Consider the following 17685-nt stretch of genomic DNA (forward strand, 5'->3'; position numbering starts at 1 on the left):
TTTATTTCAATCACCTGTATTGTCAATGCTCGATAAAACTTAAATCCACATTTGAACTTCTTTTGGCTTCTGAATGGGAGCATGATAGACAAAAGTTTGAGAACCACTGCCTTAGTGGACAATTTCATCTGTTATCCAGCAGCTGGTTCACAGGTGTTTTTTGTGATCCAATGGATGCCCAAATCTAATTCCCACAGACTGAGCAGCAGACTAGAGTTATGGCACAGTTTATAAAAATTTTATTCTCTTCACATCCTGACAGTAATCACTAATGAAATGCTCAAACACAAAAAAATTTAAAAATCCAGTATCTGTGGCAGGACTGTGATAAGCTTGAGCTACAGATCTTCACCAGCTCCTGAGGGAAATATCTGGCTATTTATGTGCTACATGTTCCACTATGTTCACCAGCTCTGCTGCTTGGTGCTGGGTAGGTAACCCTCAGTGGGTTTTATAAGAGCTGAAAACAGGTTCCAGCTGCTGATGTAAACAACACAGACACATAAAACCAACAAAAACAGCTGCAAGATGCTAAAAAATGGGAAACCCATTGATAATTCTCTGTGGGTTTGTCACTACAAATAACTCCTTTCATATTATATGCAGTCATTGTCAAGCCCTTGTCAATATAAAAGTATTGATTAGTGCAGCTTTTTGCATCTACTCTCTCTCTCTCTCTCTCTTGAATACATCTGACATGTTGCTCTCTCCAGTACACTCACTCATTGTCAACCGCTTATCCTGCATACAGGGTCCCAGGGGTGGGGGTAGGGTTCACCTGGAAAGGTCGCCAGTCCCCTCTCCTGTACAATCATTAAAAAAATAGCTGTACTAGTTTAGTTATTGAAAAGATTTTTTCAGGTTGAAAACAACCCATTATTTCTGCACAGCTTTGTGTTTGACAATTGTAAACCAAGCCGGCAGCTTCCCAACAATAGATAAATAAGATGCAAATACCTGAAACGGCAGGGAGATGGTCTTTACAAGTCAGCAACATGTGCAGCTTTAGGTAATTGTTTTAACTAAACCTCTGAAAACCTTTCCGAGCTGGGACACAGACATCAATAATAAGGGCACTTATTTTTTATATATAAAACATTTTAATCATAATGGAGTTAACAAATGTCTCTTCTCCACAGAAGAGGTTCCCGCTGTTGTAATTCACAGCAAACATGGTGAACAAAGCTTAATCAGTGTCACTGCCGTCTAAGCCCAGGGTCCCCAGGCTCCAGTGGGGCCCGGGTCACATCTGGGGTCGTCAGCGGGGAAGTTTATTGGCAAAGCAGTTTTCTGGTGTTTTTCGAGCCTTTTGAGGAGATACTCCACTACTTTGGGGAAATCGGCAGATACTTCATTCCTCTCCTCAGGATCTTTTTCTATGTCAAACAGCATTACGGACTTCAGTGGATCCACCTTCGAGGGGCTCGACTCAGAGCTGTTGTGGCCGGGCCGGGGGAACCAAACGTCACAACCTGGAGGAAATAAGAAGAAGGACATCAGCAGCAGTGGTGGAAGGCAACTGAGTATATTTACTGAAAAGAGGAGACAAAAAATATGGTGTTTTTGAAAATTAAACCATGTAAACCTGTTCTGGTAAAACCCCTAAATAGGATTTTGAACCAGGAAATGAGCATAATACCACCTCTTTAAATTAAATAGATAAAAGACATAATGTCATTATACTACAATGTATACAACAAAATTGCGAGTGCCCCTCCCGGTGGTGCTTAAAAGAAACTGTATTGCACACATCCACATACCACAAAAAACAGCATTCATTCAACAATTAACATTCATCATAAAACAACGGCACGTGGTTTTTAATAATAATAACTATACTGCACAGTTAAATTAAATATTGTTATGTTGCAGAGATGTACTTGCCGACACATATTTTGACTTAAGAAAACGTATTTGTTTGGTACTGATCTTTGCAAAAAACCACACCATAATCATTTAAATATGTTTTTCACTGAAAATGAGAATAATGATGTAAAAATGCATCTGTGTCTAGTTGCCGCTCCTTATCGTGTTTCAGATGTCTGAGTTGTTAGCTGTTGCACCAAACAGACATTTCCCTCTAAACTTCTCATATGGTTTAATTTAAATAACTTGCTTTTTCTTTTTTCCCCTGCCATTAATCATTTCACAAGTTATTATTAATTTAATAATGTCATGTAGAATATTATATCAGTCACAGGGGCCATTTTACTATGTAACTTTTACTTTTGATACTGTAATTATGTTTTGCTGATAATACCTCTGTACTTTTACTTAAACAGGAATTTAAATGCAGGACTTTTTTTACATTAAAATATTGGCACTTTCACTTAGTATATTTATCTGAACACTTCTTCCACCACTGATTAGCAGAGATAAGAAGTGACTGTGCATAAGCGTGCTTGATTTTCAGCTTTCCACTTAGACTAAACATATCATTAGGGGTGACAGGAGATACTGACCTGGGTAGCCCGTCAGCAGCTTCCAGTTTGAGGATCGAATGGCCGCGTGAATGGACACATTGAAGCCAGACTTGGCCGCGGAGCCTCTATTGACCACCTGAGCCAAAGTTAACCGACGCTGCATGCCAGGACCTGCAGAGAGCAGAGGACAGAGCTGATCATGGAGGTCATCCATTTTTTTTAAAAGTAGAAACTGCTGATTAAGATGATATTAGACTACTGCTGGATTCAAAACGCTCTCTGTGGATGTCTATGTAAACCATACGAGTAGGAAGACTGGCACCAAATTTTAGTGCATACCTAGAAATCACAATCAGTATCAAGTGAAGGTGTGAAAATAAATATACCAATAATAAAAGAGCTCTTTTGTGCAGTAAAATCAACAGTGACACAGCAGGAATTGAGTGGTTCAAAAAAATACTTCCTTTTAAGAACAGAAATTATTGTGTGTATGAATTTCCTCAAACACATGGAACTTTTCTAGGCTGGAGGAATTTGACAAATATGGTGGTAATGTGGTCAGCTCAGCACCACTCTTCCATTTCTGCCAAGCACAATGAATAATTTGCCATTACTGCAGTTGGACAGACATGAAGAAGGTACGCAAATGAGGAACAAGGGTCACAGTTACCAACTGGCATCATTTCACCAGTTTCATAAGGCAAATATAAATCATAAATCCTTGTTCTGAGGGTGTCCAGAAACTTCTGCAGGCTCCTGACAGGAGCTACTTCAATTCTTACGGAAAATATCTCCAGAAGTGAGCACTTTCTTTTTATTTTTTATTAAAGTGGAGATCTGGCCTTGACGGTATTCTCAGGGTCATGCTGTGGTTGCCCCCCCCCGCCAACAATATGGTCCTGATTAGACAGATTTGCAAGTAATTTTTTCGTCCTAACACTGTCAAAAAACAAGTATTTCCTCACATTCTTTGCATATAGACAAATCCCCACCCACACGAATCCCACGTTCCCATCGGAGCTCGTTTTTATAGAGTCGATTCAACCACAGCGACATGACTTGAGAATTAAAACATTTCCGATCTCAGCGTTTTTGCAACCACATGATAAAAGTTTTGACATTGAATTCTTCACTGATCATTGCGCAAATGACATGCGGGCATCTTAATTGTTCTCACATGCATTAAGCTGGGCTCGCTCACTGCGAGGCGGTCCCCGAACTTATCACAGATTTATGTAAACAACAGACTTGCAGATTCACATACGAGCGGTGAAGTGAAGTATTGACATCGTGCCAGATTCAGGTGTTGATACTGTTATGTAAGCAGTTGGGAGGATAAATGATTTGGGCTCTGCGGACATCAGGATTAGATTTATTTTGGGGTGCTCTGGCTCTTCTTCCACCCTCGCGTCTTTAAGGGCCTCAAATCCCAAAACACACACAGTCCAATTCTTACATTCATTCTTTGGTTGAACACATGAACACATCTGGATCCACAGCAGGAGAATCCACAAATGGGCTCAAGAAAAGGGAGGGAGTGAAGGGGGAAGAACAGTAGGGAGAGATCCTGAGAGAGCAGAGGAGTTTGGAGGGGAAATTTGGGGTGATTTAAGGCTTGGGCCAAGTCCAGGGTTTCTTTCTCTATCTCTCTCTCTCTCTCTCTCACTACAAGCGAGAAGTTCAGGGACCCCTCTGTGACCCATTTAGTCAGGATCCCTCTTCTCACACAGCGAAGAGGGATTTTTAAAAAAAAAGCAACTTGAAAGGAGAAAAGTGTATAAAAAGCCCTTTTCATGAGGTACAACAGAGAAATCAAAAGAAGCATGAAGAGAGAGGGTGAGAACGAGTCTCAAAGAGAGGCTGGGTTAATAGGAAAGAAGGGAAGAAAGAGGAAAATGAAAGAGGAATCTCGTCACTTTGGTGGCTGACAATAAAGATTCAAACATAAAGCATTTAAACTTGTAAAGCAGCAGTGTTGTTAACTTATCATTTAGATGGTAATTACCAACTGTCAACTTTGAGGATAATTTGAACACCGCTGGTTTAAACTGCATCATGTCTCAAGAATATCATAAATCAGTGATACTTTTTGGAGACTTGTTTTTCCAATGCTTCTTAGTTTACTTTTTTTTAGACGAAAGAGTAGGTGAAAATGTAATTAATTTCATTTTCTGTATAAAACCCATAGAATTATTAGCAATTTTCAGTCTCTATGGCGCGTTTTAGCATCTTTTAGCTACTTGTTGTTTTTACAGACCACAATTTGACTGATCTCACCACACCTGTCAACACCTGTTTAGTATTAAAAAAGAACAATCTGACTTTACACTTCCTGCCCAGCATCAAATGGAAGACAAAGTTAGCAACTAGCTAAAGAACAATATGTCAGGCAATATGTCAGTGTTTTGTTTACAGCTTGTTCTGCTACACCCAAGTGGCCAAAATAAATCAATTAAGGTTGAGCAGAATTGACCCTTCTGTTGTAGGACAAGCTTGTCGCTATGTTAGGAGCCTACGAAGGTTCCACACAATACTGTTTCTTAAAACAAAAATACTTTTCTAACTGTGCCGTTTGTAACTTAACTATTAGTTAAATTATGTTTCCCAACCTACCAATATAAAATCATGTAACAATACCCCTTTTATCTCAGTGTGGAATGACCAATTCCCCATTCTGCGTTATCCTTCTTCCCACTTAGGGTCGGGTCATGCTCGATCAATGCTAGTCAGTCCCTCCAGGATTTCGTAATTCAACCTTTGCAATTTTCACTTATCCCCAAAATTTCTTTGTAGAAAATGCCCCAAAACGTCACAACTTTCTTCGCAATTTTTAAGAAAAGCTGGCGCAAAAATCAGGCATTTTAGGCCGCCACAATCACAAAAAAATCCCTGCTAAAATCCTGGAGGGACTGACAATGTTCATTCAACATGTTGTTTGACCACATCGGAAATCAAAAGAGTTTATAATCCGGCCACACTCGAAAGCAGATAGAAAAGATGTCCGTCATAGTGAGGGGAGAGACATGATATTGTTTAAATATGGGGATAACGGCACATATTTTCAGAGGACTTTCAAAAGGACTCCCCTGCAAGCAAGTACTCTCACAAGTATGGGGTAATATGTTCAAGGATTCCCGCTATTTTCCCCAGATCCCACCCCCTCGACCACCAGCACCACTCGCTACTGCAGCGACATGTTGAAACATGTTGAAATGGAAACTGAACCCCAGATCTCTGTAATGGTTGGCAGGTGAGTTCAACAATGAACCCTAACCCTGCAAAATTTAGTTGCAGACTGTATTGTACATTACATGTGAAAGCACAGCTTGCCACAGGCTGTTATACTCAGGAGAAAGTGTGTGATCTGTAGTTTTCAAAAGGCAGGTGTCTCAGGTGATAAACACCAGCCAAACCGAATAATAGTTTGGCGCTTTAGAAAACTGAATACAGTGCTACATATGGTACTGATCAGTTATTATTTGAAAAGTACTGTTGTGTTGAATGTTACACCTTTAAAGGTAGATCAAATGGTGCCCATCTATCCGCATGACAACCTATTATATGCACATTATGGTACATCTGTGAAACATTTCAGTACAAAAATGTACTCCTCCTATACCTCACTATTTTTGAACGTGCAAGGTACAGAATCCTCCACAAAGTCAGAAATAGTGGCCTCAGACCAGAAACAAAACCGCTGAATATTAAATGGTTTAGACAATGAATGAGACCACTTCACTGTGTCGGACAGCAGGAATAAAAAGGCAGTCCCAAGACTACTTCCTGGAAACCTCCCTACAATCAGAGAGTTTAAACTGTAAGCGCACACACCCTGCCCTCATACATCAACTATCTCAGCATTCCTCAGATGAAAACAGAATAACAAATACCATTTTATGAGGTACAGTCATTACAAAAACATAGCTAAAATGTGATGAATTTCATTTTAATAAGAGACAGACAATAATTTATTTTTTTTAAAGTGTCTCACGAGCATCTTAATAAAAAATTTGTCAAACCAAAATTAAGGACGTGTACTGAAAATAATCCAGACACAAAGAGACTCAGCTCCTGCTCCGAATTCCTCATGAACTCAAACAAATTTCACACAATAACAATAAACTCAACGTGGATTTGTAATGCGCTAATGTGAGTTTAGTCAAATGTTATGTAACAATTCTATTCTTAGGCCCCCAGTCTGCTTCGACTTGAGTTCATTGGATTCGCGATGTCTGGTATTTATGAATACCGGCTCAAACAATGAGCCCTTGATACTTGTGGCCATGTTGGGAAGAGAGACTAAACTGTAGAATTACATTAACATTAGAAACAAAGGAACAGACACATGATATCACGCACACGGGACGAGGAGGAGGAGACATAACACGAGGTCTCCATCACCTCGACGTGCTTTATCAAATTGTTGTTACTGGCACATGAATAAAGGTTAAAATGGTTTAAAGTGGTGAACAGTTTGCATGCTCTCCATGTGTCTGTTCCTCCCACAGTCCAAAGACATGCATGTTGGGTTAACTGGTGACTCTAAACTGCCTGTAGGAGTGAACTGTCGGCCTGTATTCGTCATCCCTGTGACAGACTGGTGACCTGACCAGTGTGAGCTGAGATAGGCTCCACTCCACTGCCTGCGTGACCTTGCACAGGATTTATAGATAAAGGATCAATGGATAAGTTCAAACCGGTGGTTTCCGACCTGGTGAGAGGTCACCAGATGATAAAGAGTCCATAGCCATGCTAGCTGCTCTTTGAGACTTCACTTACAGGACTAGTTCAGACATTTGTGAGGTTGTGTATGAGGTACTTCTGCAGGACAGCGGCATAAGCAGAAGCCGCATATCTGTTCTGTTTGAGTGTTTTGTTTTTAAAACACGTCTTCTGCAAAGTTAAATTTACTGTTTTTGTCAAAGGAGTCTGGCGGCTTTGAAAAGAGCATTAACAGATATACGGCTTCAGTTCTCTGTCGGATAGGGCTGTTTAACAGAAAGCGTAAAGCAGTGAAAATATTGTAAATATAGCGTACACTGATTTGTTTTAGGTGACTAAAATACGTTTTGCTGCTGCCACTCGTCTACAGCAGTGCATTGATGAGCTTCTGTGCCAGTACTCCTGTCTGCTTCTCTAAACTTCGGGGGTGCCGACCGCCATCTACTGTAGGTAAGACACGGACTATGGATAATCATTCAACGCCACTTCAAAAAATCCAAACTAACACTTTAAATATATTGCGTCAGAACTGCTTGTCTGATGATCAACTAGCTTCAGAAATCCCCTCCCACCACATGTTTCCGATGTCGGATTAAGCCGGGCTGTGTTAGACCATTTCTGTGACTTTCACAATCCAACATTCACACCCTCTTCACGCTGTGGTTGGCCAGCTGTGCGGAGGTTAGACAGGAAACAATATTTGTTCTTTATGTATTATATAGTATAAAACCCATAATCTAAAAATAAGTTTGTTCAAGCAAGTCACAGTGAGTGGGGATAAGTTTCCATGGACAAATCATGTAGCTGCACTGGAATAAAAAAAACACTATAGATGCAAACTAAACCTTCCAGATTTACATAAAGAAGTGAAATGATCTCAGCCTGTTGGCAGAATTTGCTGCTATGAATATTTTTTTTGCAGTGAAGTGACGGATCTCTGCAGCTTGTGTCAGCCAATCTTTGTATTTCACAAGATTGTATTTCAAAAGTCATGTCAAAGTTCTGTCTTTAGCAGGTCTGAATGGGAGCATACACTCATATACAGTGTGGGAACCCGACTTTGTCCAAATCCACAAATGAAAACCTACTGGAGGCATTAGATCTTATGTGTTCTGATGTAATCGGACAGGGAGAAGCCTCGTCTGCATACAGTGAAACATGTGAACTTACATGGAGCGATGTCGATATACAGAGGGTCAATGTTGTGCAGCAGCTCCAGTCTGGGCGAGGCAAACCCTTTGCTGTAAGATAAAAAGCAGTGTAACTCTTAAACATATGGATACACAACCAACACACGCACCACGATGTCTGACTCATGCACTGTAAAATCCACTGGGATCTGTAAATCTAAACCAGCTGGCCGTTGTTCACCAGGCAGTCATATGCTCTGACCGCACTCCACCACAGAGAAAACACACTGCTCTCACTGACCACAGTGTCTGATAACACAACTAAAATAACTCTCACTCTCTACTGACTGCCTACTGTTCTGGGCCTTCATTTGGGTTTAATTTCACCGGCCAAGCTGTCGGGCTGCTGTTTTCTGTAACAGGCGAGCCAATTAAAACCAAAATGAAACCATAAAGCAGCGAAAACAAACAGCAGTTTGTGCCCTACGTGGTTGTGTTGCTTACACGGCAACGCCAGAAGCCAGCGGTCAGCTGACGTGCGTCAGCCAATCGAGTCAAGTGGATGCTGTGAGTAGTAGTTTGCGGTCCAGGCTATGCCTTGGTTTTCTGCTGGGGCTCTGCAGTAGCCCTCAATTTTACCATCTTCACTGTGTCCACATTTAGTTTACAAATATAATGTGTCAGTCAAACAGGACTCAGTGACAGCTTGTGTGATGACCTGCACACAAACTATCATGGAAAGTGCATCTGTGGTCTGCCAACAGTTGCATAAGACCTATTAAACCACATTAAACAGTTTCTTTGTAAAGTTCTCAGTCACAAAAATATTCAACTACACAAAATTAAATATATTATTTGTAACAGAATTACATCTCAGGTATGTTGCCACATAAAAGGATTTACAGCTAAACTTATGAGCTTATCCAACAGCAGTCTTTCATTGTTCTTAGAGGCAGAGGTGGGGATTGGGGGGATGGGGGGGGGGGGGGTGGAAGGACTACAGATTAGTGTGAGAATGACTGATGTAATTTCCTTCTCTTTGAGCTCCCATTGCCACAGTAACAAAGGACTTATTGAAGGAGCAGGGGCTCCTACACGAAAAAGATGCTGGGTCAGGGGAGACAGGCAGAGGGAGTTGGAGTGAGAGCGCATGGGGGAAGGATCGGAAAGAGGCACAAAGAAAGGGCAGGCCGTCAAACTCAGGAGCTGGTTTTGCTCATGCTGTAAACTCAGGCTAAACAGGCTGACCTGGCACCCAACAAACACTCTCAGCTGGGAATTAAAGTCCCAGATCTGTGAAATCATTACAACAGCCTCGCTCACCTGATTGTGTCCCACATGTTGAAACCGTCCAGTGGCTTTGTACCGTTAGTGCTCCCTCCTGCCAGGCCAACAAGCGTTGGCAGCCAATCAGAGATGTGGATTAGTTCGTGGCTGATGGTGCCGGGTTGCTTCAGTAGTGGGCTGGCGACAAATCCAACTCCCCGGATCCCTCCTTCCCACAGTGACCACTTCCTCCCTCGCAGTGGCCAGTTGCTGCCACCGCACAGCGTCTGACCTCCGTTATCTGTCCAACAACCAGAGGGACAAAATGTAATGACACAAGGAGAAAAAAGAAAAAGATCGATAAGGGATTTAAAATCAGTAAATGTAAAGATAAAAGCAGAAAGATTGACCAAATGCTTAACAAGACTAAGAGCTGATTAAACCAACATTTAAATGCAATATGTCCACATAATGCAGACTTTATGTACCGCCACTGAAGAAGGAGATAGGAGAGAGCCGCAATATGTGGTAATATTGTTTTTAAACCTTGGTTTTGCCCGGGCCTTTCCAGGAGGAAGGTAGACATCTGTGAGATCATGAAAATGTTTTGTCTGCTGGCTAACAAGTAAAAAATATTGTTTCCACTAAGGTTAGTGAAGAGAACGCTATGCAACCAAAAAGTAACGTTCTGAGTGCTGACATGCGGATGTTTAGCAGCTACTACATTTACTGTGTTCACAATCACAGTCTTAGTTTAGTATATTAAGATGCTAACATTTGCTAATTTGCACCAACACACAGCACAACTGAGGCTGATGGGAATGTCATTAGTTTTGCAGGTATTTGGTCATAAACCAAAGTGTTGGACAAGTCAACATTATAAACCTGGTGCGCTAGAAGAAAAGTCAGAGGCTCACGAATGTTATTACAAGCCATCCTGAGGGGAACATCAATGTGGGGATCAAATTTCATGGCAATACATCCAATAGATCTGATCAGTTTGGTCCAAAGTGGCGGACCATCCAACGCTGCAACACAGAGCCATACCACGCCTAAAAACAAGTCATCTTTAAAAAAAATATATAACACTACTCATCCATTTGTCTTCCCTGTTAGCCAAATACTCCTGCATAATATCCAACCATTACACAAGTGCACACACAGGCGGGTAACATTGACTGTCATCATCCCAATAAGTCTGTCCAGTATAAACACACCTGACCAATCACATCCAGGCAGGGCTCCCCTTTCAGCAGCAAGTCCAGGAAGTAGTCTGTGCCTATTCCCGAACGGTTCTGGAAAAGACCGTCTGCTCCTTAATGCCTTTTCAAGCTGCTCTGGCTCTCTACAGGCCAATTCCTCTCTTTCCCAGCTCCACTAAAGCCCTCCCGCTCATTTGCTTACAGTAAAAGTCCCGGTGAGGATGAAAATTTCATCATAAAGGAATTTCAAGGTTAGGGCTCATTTCTTTCCTGTTAAGCCTGACACATATGGGTCAATGATAACAGCTTGTACACGAGAAAGCTTTAAATTGTAAGCCAGAGGTGTTACTAATAAAGCCACTCATAGAACTTATTTTCCGGTAAGTGATGTTCATGCGTTTATAAACTATATCCTTGTCGCATCACAGGGAGCCAAAGTCACATATTACATAACACCAGTTTGGAGTTTTTCCCTCCTCAGCTTCATATCAGCAGAGTCAGTGTCTGCTCGGCATATGGCTGGCTGAACCCTTCGAGTCAAGAGCCAGAACCAAATGTGTGGAAGAACAATGAAAACAGGCCACCTACCGCAACCCACCACAGGCATAAAAAACCTCACACTTTACTTTCATAGCATTGTTCCTGTCTTCTAATTACCCTTTAAAAAAACAAACTAAAAATAACCCTCAAAGCAGTTACCTACTTCAGATGTAATTCATTAGAAAGTCCACATGTGGAAACCCTACAGCAGGCACATGTTTAGATGATGCTGCATGCCCTCATCAAAAAGTCTATATGATGGATATTTCTTAAGGTTTGACAGACTCCAGGGGTTGTATGAAGAGATGGGCCAACTAAAGTTTTCCATTAGATTTTCCTGATATCTGTCTGTAAATCTGCGCATCCTGCTTGATAGTGATCCTGACAAAAAAAACAAACTGTTAGAACAAATACAACTAAGCACTGCTCTCTAGTGGACATGCAGAGAATAAAAAAAGCTATTTTCAGTGTCAGCAGCCCTGATTTGGTGGAAAATTTACATTTACATTTACTCATTTGGCATTTTATCCAAAGCGACTTACATTTGAGGAACAAGATACAATCACCAATACAGCATCAATACAGTAAGAGATCTGCGAGTGACAATAAATACTAGTAAGAGCTATTAGCAGGTACAGCATCAATGTGGTAACTACCTAGGGAAAGAAGTAAGAGCTAAAGGTTAAGTGTGTACTCTTTAGTGACATCTAGGGGTGAGGGTTGTGAATTCCAAGCAGTGGCTCACGGTGCATTCACGTGCTCCTCGGATGGTCCCATTTCCTGAGTTTTAAAGTCGTTCTTCCGATTTCAATGTGTTGTTAAGTCGAAATTTGGAATCAACATGGATGCTACTACAAAGATGTCTTATAAACAACACGCAGACATTTAGGTCACTCTACATGGACAGCAAACCAACTGTTACAACCATATTACATGTTACATGCTAGCAAAACGTGCAAAACACGAATCAAAGTTCTGTATACTTCTTTATGTCCCATATATACTTTATTTCTCTTTTTGCAATAGAGATTTCAGGAGGAAAAAAAGATTCTTATTATTCCAACACAATCAGTCACCCCTTCCTTTCCATAAGCTGAAAGACCCACTAGGAGGACACTGCAGTAGTCAAGGCTGAAGAATGGAAGCATGACTGAAAATCCTAGCTAAGAGATGTTGCAAACACAGGTATCTGTTTCATGTGCCTCCCTTTTGACCTTGTTGTGTAATAAAATGCGTCATCTGACCCTCTGATGCTTTAATTCAATAAACCCGTCACCTGAACTCCTCTCAACCCTGGAAAACTGGCTTTGATGCGCAAAGAAAATGTGGTCTGCGGACGTAAAATGTAATTGCTCCTTACTTAGCACTCACTGATTTGGTTTCCATTCTGGCACACTTTAAAAGAGTCACATGGTTAAAAAAAAAAAAAAAGCTGTGGAAAATACATTAGCGTTCCCAGAGGCAGTCACCTGATTATCATATCTGTGTGTGTAATTTAATGGTAGAAGTTAGCTTTGCTGTAGTAACATGATCCAGTGCTTCAAAACTTGCCACAGGATTCTACAGAAGATGGTATATTTTTAGTTAGTGTCTCAACATTACTGAATCATTAGTGTGTAGAATGCTAGTATTGAATGTTAACCTACTGACATGTAACTTTCACTCTAAGCTCAGTTAAACACAACATGTTTATTCCTAATAATTAGTGCACAGTGTTTGGTTAAAAACCTTCCATGTAGTGACTTGGCTCTATGGATGTAAATGTCTATTGTTCCACTACTTCGGTCAGACTGAAATATCTCGACAACTGCTGATGATGATTGGCGTGAAATGTTTTTGACTTTGAGAGCAACACACACACACACACACACACACACACACAAGGTGCAGAAACACGCTGCACAACTCTTCTCCAGTACACCACATTTTATTCACCTAATGTTTTCAGCTATTGCCAATGTCCACTGTGAGTTTTGTCTTGCCTGGATTAAAAACCCTGGAACTGTATCTCAGCTCTCAGTGTCGTGCATTTGGGCTCCCTCCTGCTTTGCGCACCCCTGACAGTTTGACAGATTGTGTGTGGTTTATGCAGTGTATATGATGTGGGTTGAGATAGATATTTGGAAAAATTAAAATAACATTATAAAAAAACAAAATAAATAAAAAGGGGTTTAGTTTATTAACAGTTATTCTGGAGTACACACCTGACCAATCTGTTTCAAAAAAAGTTTTGTGATTCATGTTTTCCCTGAGGAAGATTTCAAATCACTTTAATTAAATACTGAGTTTATAGTTTTGGTATACAGACATTCTGAACAGCAATAGTTTGATTACAATGAACTTTGATGTGAAAAAATTATTAATTAGTAATCATGACCTTTCCTCTAGTGCCACCCTGTGGTCAGAATGTCCTATTGGTTTTGTACACAAAACATCTCGCACTACACAACAATCTGATTTCAGCAGGGGCTTTTAAATTAGGAAGCTGTAACAGTTAGTTTGTGAAATAATAATGAGGTTTGTCTCTTGTTAATCCAGCGTCTCAGAACGAACACATACCTGTTGAGAACACTAGGATCGTGTTGTCCCAGAGTCCCCCGCGCTGCAAAGCCAGAGTGATGTTGCCCACGGCCTCGTCCATGGCCGACACCATGCCAGCATACAGCCGGCGATGGGGGTCTTTGATGAAACTGTAGGGGGCCATGTAGCGCTCTGGAACCTGCAGGGGTGAATGGACTGCTTGCAACGCCACATAGAGGAAGAGTGGCTGAAAGATAAAGAGAACAACATGTGAAGACTCAAGTCTGTGACTTGTGGTTGAAAACAGCAGTGATGTTGATAGCAAATACAACAATCAAAAATACTCCTTTTCAAGACAGAGTCCTCTTTTCAAAATCCTGTGAAAGATACACAAATACTATCAGTAAAATGTTCTTGAATAATTAAGTAAATGTGTTTATTTTCTGTGATATATTAAATTATTGTTACTAGTTTAGAGAGTATTTTGCATGTTTATATTTCTTAGTATTGTTTAGTATTAGTCTGTTGCCTGTCTGAGTGGCTTCAGTCAGTGCTTTTGGAACCTTTGTAAATTGCCCAGTTTGATATAGTGTACTAAGAGTTGGACACTCTTTAGTTTCCTCTACATTTGCAGAAAAAATGCTAGTTTGTTTTCTTCCTTTGTATTTTGTAAACTTATGGGTTCTGACCTCTTTTCATTCTTTATTGTATTTTTGAGTCTAGAGCTACATAACTGTCTTGGGACAAGACCCTCTTCTGTTTCAAAAGAGTGTATCGGTTGTTTGTCAGCACCTGTATAGCCTCTTTCTGTTGTATTTCTTTCTGCAAGTGCTCTCCTTGGTTAATTGAACACCTAACTTTAACCAAAATTTTCCACCAGAAGCACCTAGTTTTATCAAGGAATTCAACTATTTTTATTTGGATGAGTAATGCAATTTCTTCTTCTAAAACCCCCCTGAGGTAAATATGTTATTAGATATATGGGTCTGTATAAATGAATCGATTTGACTTTGGCCACTTATATATCAAAAACTAATTGTGAACAAAAGATTGACATCCTACCACCTTTTAAGATATAATGAACTTATTTACACATTCAGTTACGGAGCATCATTATCATTCATTCGGAGTTTGTGTCCACCATAATGAAATCTAAGTGCAATATTCACTCTCTTTTATCTTTGTTTTTGGTCTCTACAAACTCCAGAGGGAAATATTTGGCTCTCTAGCTGATAAATGCTCCACTTTGTTCACCAGCTGGTAACTGTGTCTGTCTTCTGCTGAGCAGGTCGTGTACAGTAAGGTTTTATTTTTCATTAGATGATTTAAATGGTTTAGTGCTCTACATTGTGACTCTGTGTGTGTCCCACCTTGTTAGAGTCGTGTTTTTCAATGACGCTGATGGCCCTCTGGCTGAACAGCTCAGTGGAATAATGTCCTTTGTATCCGGTTGCAACCTCCTCTCCTTCCCGTAGGTCCAACACACAGCGAGTCAGGTTCAGAGCGGTGATGGGATTACAACGGACATGAGTGTAGTAATCCTCGCTGCCTGTCAGGTAGCCTGGAGCACACAGTGGGCAGAAGGAAGGAATTAATCAAAACAGAAATGTAACGCTAGGAATAAAACTGCATCCAGGAGAGTAGCAGAGTTACATTTAAGGCTTTATTCTTAATGAAATATACCAAAGTAAGAGTCAAAGCCCCGGCGTGTGGGCAGGCAGTCCTTCTTGTACATGCCCAGGTGCCACTTGCCCACCATGTGTGTGGCGTAGCCCGCCTCCTTCATCAGCTGGGGCAGCAGTTTCTCCTCCAGAGGCACACAGTACGGCTGACAGGGCCAGATGATCTGGTGCTGCATGCCTGTGTGGATCTGATGAGGACAAGGTTAAAATGAAATAAATAGGTATTGTGTTCAAAATAGCACAAATACAGAAAGATGAAAGAGTAGCAAAAGGCGGAACCGCTGTCTGTGCTGACAGTGATGCAAACAAACGGTTCAAAATAAACGTCCTGAAATGAGGCAACTTTGTCATCGTCTACTTTCCACCAGTGTTCAAATTAGATTTTTTTCCCCTTGGAAAGTTCTTCTAAACACGCAGAAGTGTACAAACCCAAAGTCGTGCCCTGGAGTTTACTTGTCACCATGGTGGTGTGGCGGCTCCTTAAGAATGATGTTTGTAATGATTAACTTCACATTCAGAGTAAATGAAAATCACGACAACACAGCTCCTTTTCTTACAACATTATTTGAATGTTTTGCACGTGTAAAAATCTGATGTAAATATTTTTCGTATCTCTGCACAAACTGCACATATTCTTTTTAGATCTTGTCAATTTAACATTTTAATATTTATATATTTTATGTTTATTGCTATGAATGATTAACAAATTTAGCAAGACAGTGGTTGCATGTGTAGGAAAAAGGCAACAACTATAATCTGTAATGTCTCTTTATATTGACTGAAGAGTCGATGAAAAATGCTAAATTCACATTTGAAGACAAAAAATATCCTGTTCAACACATTTGGGTCATTTGGTCAACTGACAATTGTTTGAGAGACTATAACTGAGGAATACATCAGAATAAGCAATGGGACATTTAAGCTCTTTGTTTTGATGAAATCTTTTCTTTATTTTTATGAAATTATATGAATGAACTGAAGTGTGTTAGAAGGGGTTTATTTTTTACCTCAACTTTGGTTGAAAAGTGTTTAGAAGAGAATTAAATAAGATCTGCTCAATGAGGTCATGCCTTCTTAGTACCTTTAATTTATTTTACAGCATGGGTTACATTCAAAACTGCACCCTTGAGTTATTAATGACATAATTAACTGTACAATTTTCTTATCCATACTACCTTCAGTCCTTAAGTTACACTACAATGTACATTATTTTAAAGTTACAGCAGGTAAAGTTGGAGCTTATTTTTTATTTTATACACTGCCGGGTAGCTTGTAAATTTCACCAATAGATCAGTAAAATAAATGATGCATGATTTATTTCTTAATCTTAATCTGCTACGTTTCTAAAGTTATCAAATAAATGTAGTGGATTAAAAAGTGCAATATTTGCCTCTGAACTGGAGTAGAAGAAAAAGTTAATACAAAAGTAAAGTGTCTCAAGATACTATTTATGTACAAGTTACTTAATGTAACGTTAGTACATTACATGCAGCAGGACGTGGATCTCACCTGGTACCTCCCGGTCATGAGCTGGTTCCTGGAGGGGGTACACAGAGGCTGAACATAGTAGTTCTCCAGGCGGACTCCTCCGGCAGACAGCTTGTCCAGGTGCGGGGTGCTGATCTCTGACCTGTGGTAGCCGACATCATACCAGCCAAAGTCATCCCCCAGGACGAACACGATGTGAGGCTGCTGGGCCCCTGAAACCACAGGGACGCTTATAAGTATCGTCGCTGTAATAAATGAATAAACCGACTGTCTGTTATTCATCGTTGGTTTCTTTTCAGGTATGTCAGAAAGTAAACAAGGAAGTCCGTCCGGTTGCGTTTAGCGGTAGAAGTAACGTTAGGACAAACATGACTGATGTAAAGCTTAACGTTAGCTAACTGGTTGTCCTAACTACATGTTTTCATCCTGAAAACATCATAAATGCATTATTTAATTATAAAATTACATCCGCGTCTCTCTGTCACTTCCTTATTCCGTAGATTGAAAACGCTGCCTCGGCTGCAGCAGCCAATCAGATGACTGTGCAGACAGCCAATCACGTGAATGTATGGAAGCCCAGTAAGGTAACTATGTTTATGATAAATATAATAAATAAACCTGCTGGTAACTTCAAAAATTTGGATTACAGATGAAACGAGTCAATTATTTAATCAGTCGATTGACAGGACATTTATCGGCAATTACTAATTTG

General features: G+C 40.4%; 1 protein-coding gene across 1 annotated transcript; it reads right to left on the reverse strand.

Moving 5' to 3' along the window:
• Positions 1–216: 216 nt before the first annotated feature.
• Positions 217–17495, reverse strand: arsb (arylsulfatase B). Its single transcript, XM_038734129.1, has 8 exons — positions 16995–17495; positions 15487–15673; positions 15174–15364; positions 13843–14050; positions 9599–9842; positions 8316–8386; positions 2463–2594; positions 217–1472 (listed from the first exon to the last, which is right to left on the reverse strand). Exons 1-8 carry the CDS (start codon positions 17253–17255, stop codon positions 1207–1209), a joined length of 1560 nt encoding a protein of 519 aa, XP_038590057.1. The 5' UTR covers positions 17256–17495; the 3' UTR covers positions 217–1206.
• Positions 17496–17685: the final 190 nt, after the last annotated feature.

This window comes from Micropterus salmoides, unplaced genomic scaffold (genome assembly GCF_014851395.1).
Source record: "Micropterus salmoides isolate LMB-PRFRI ecotype aquatic unplaced genomic scaffold, ASM1485139v1 Ms_hic_scaffold_20, whole genome shotgun sequence".
Classification (NCBI taxonomy): domain Eukaryota; kingdom Metazoa; phylum Chordata; class Actinopteri; order Centrarchiformes; family Centrarchidae; genus Micropterus; species Micropterus salmoides.

Excerpts from the sequence above, each read along its gene's own strand:
- arsb (XM_038734129.1), bottom strand. The coding sequence starts at position 17,255 with ATGAATAACAGACAGTCGGTTTATTCATTTATTACAGCGACGATACTT. Across the intron at positions 15,674-16,994 it reads TCATGACCGGGAGGTACCAG|ATCCACACAGGCATGCAGCA; the intron begins GTGAGATCCACG and ends TGTCCTCATCAG. Across the intron at positions 8,387-9,598 it reads AACATGTGGGACACAATCAG|CAAAGGGTTTGCCTCGCCCA; the intron begins GTGAGCGAGGCT and ends TTTATCTTACAG.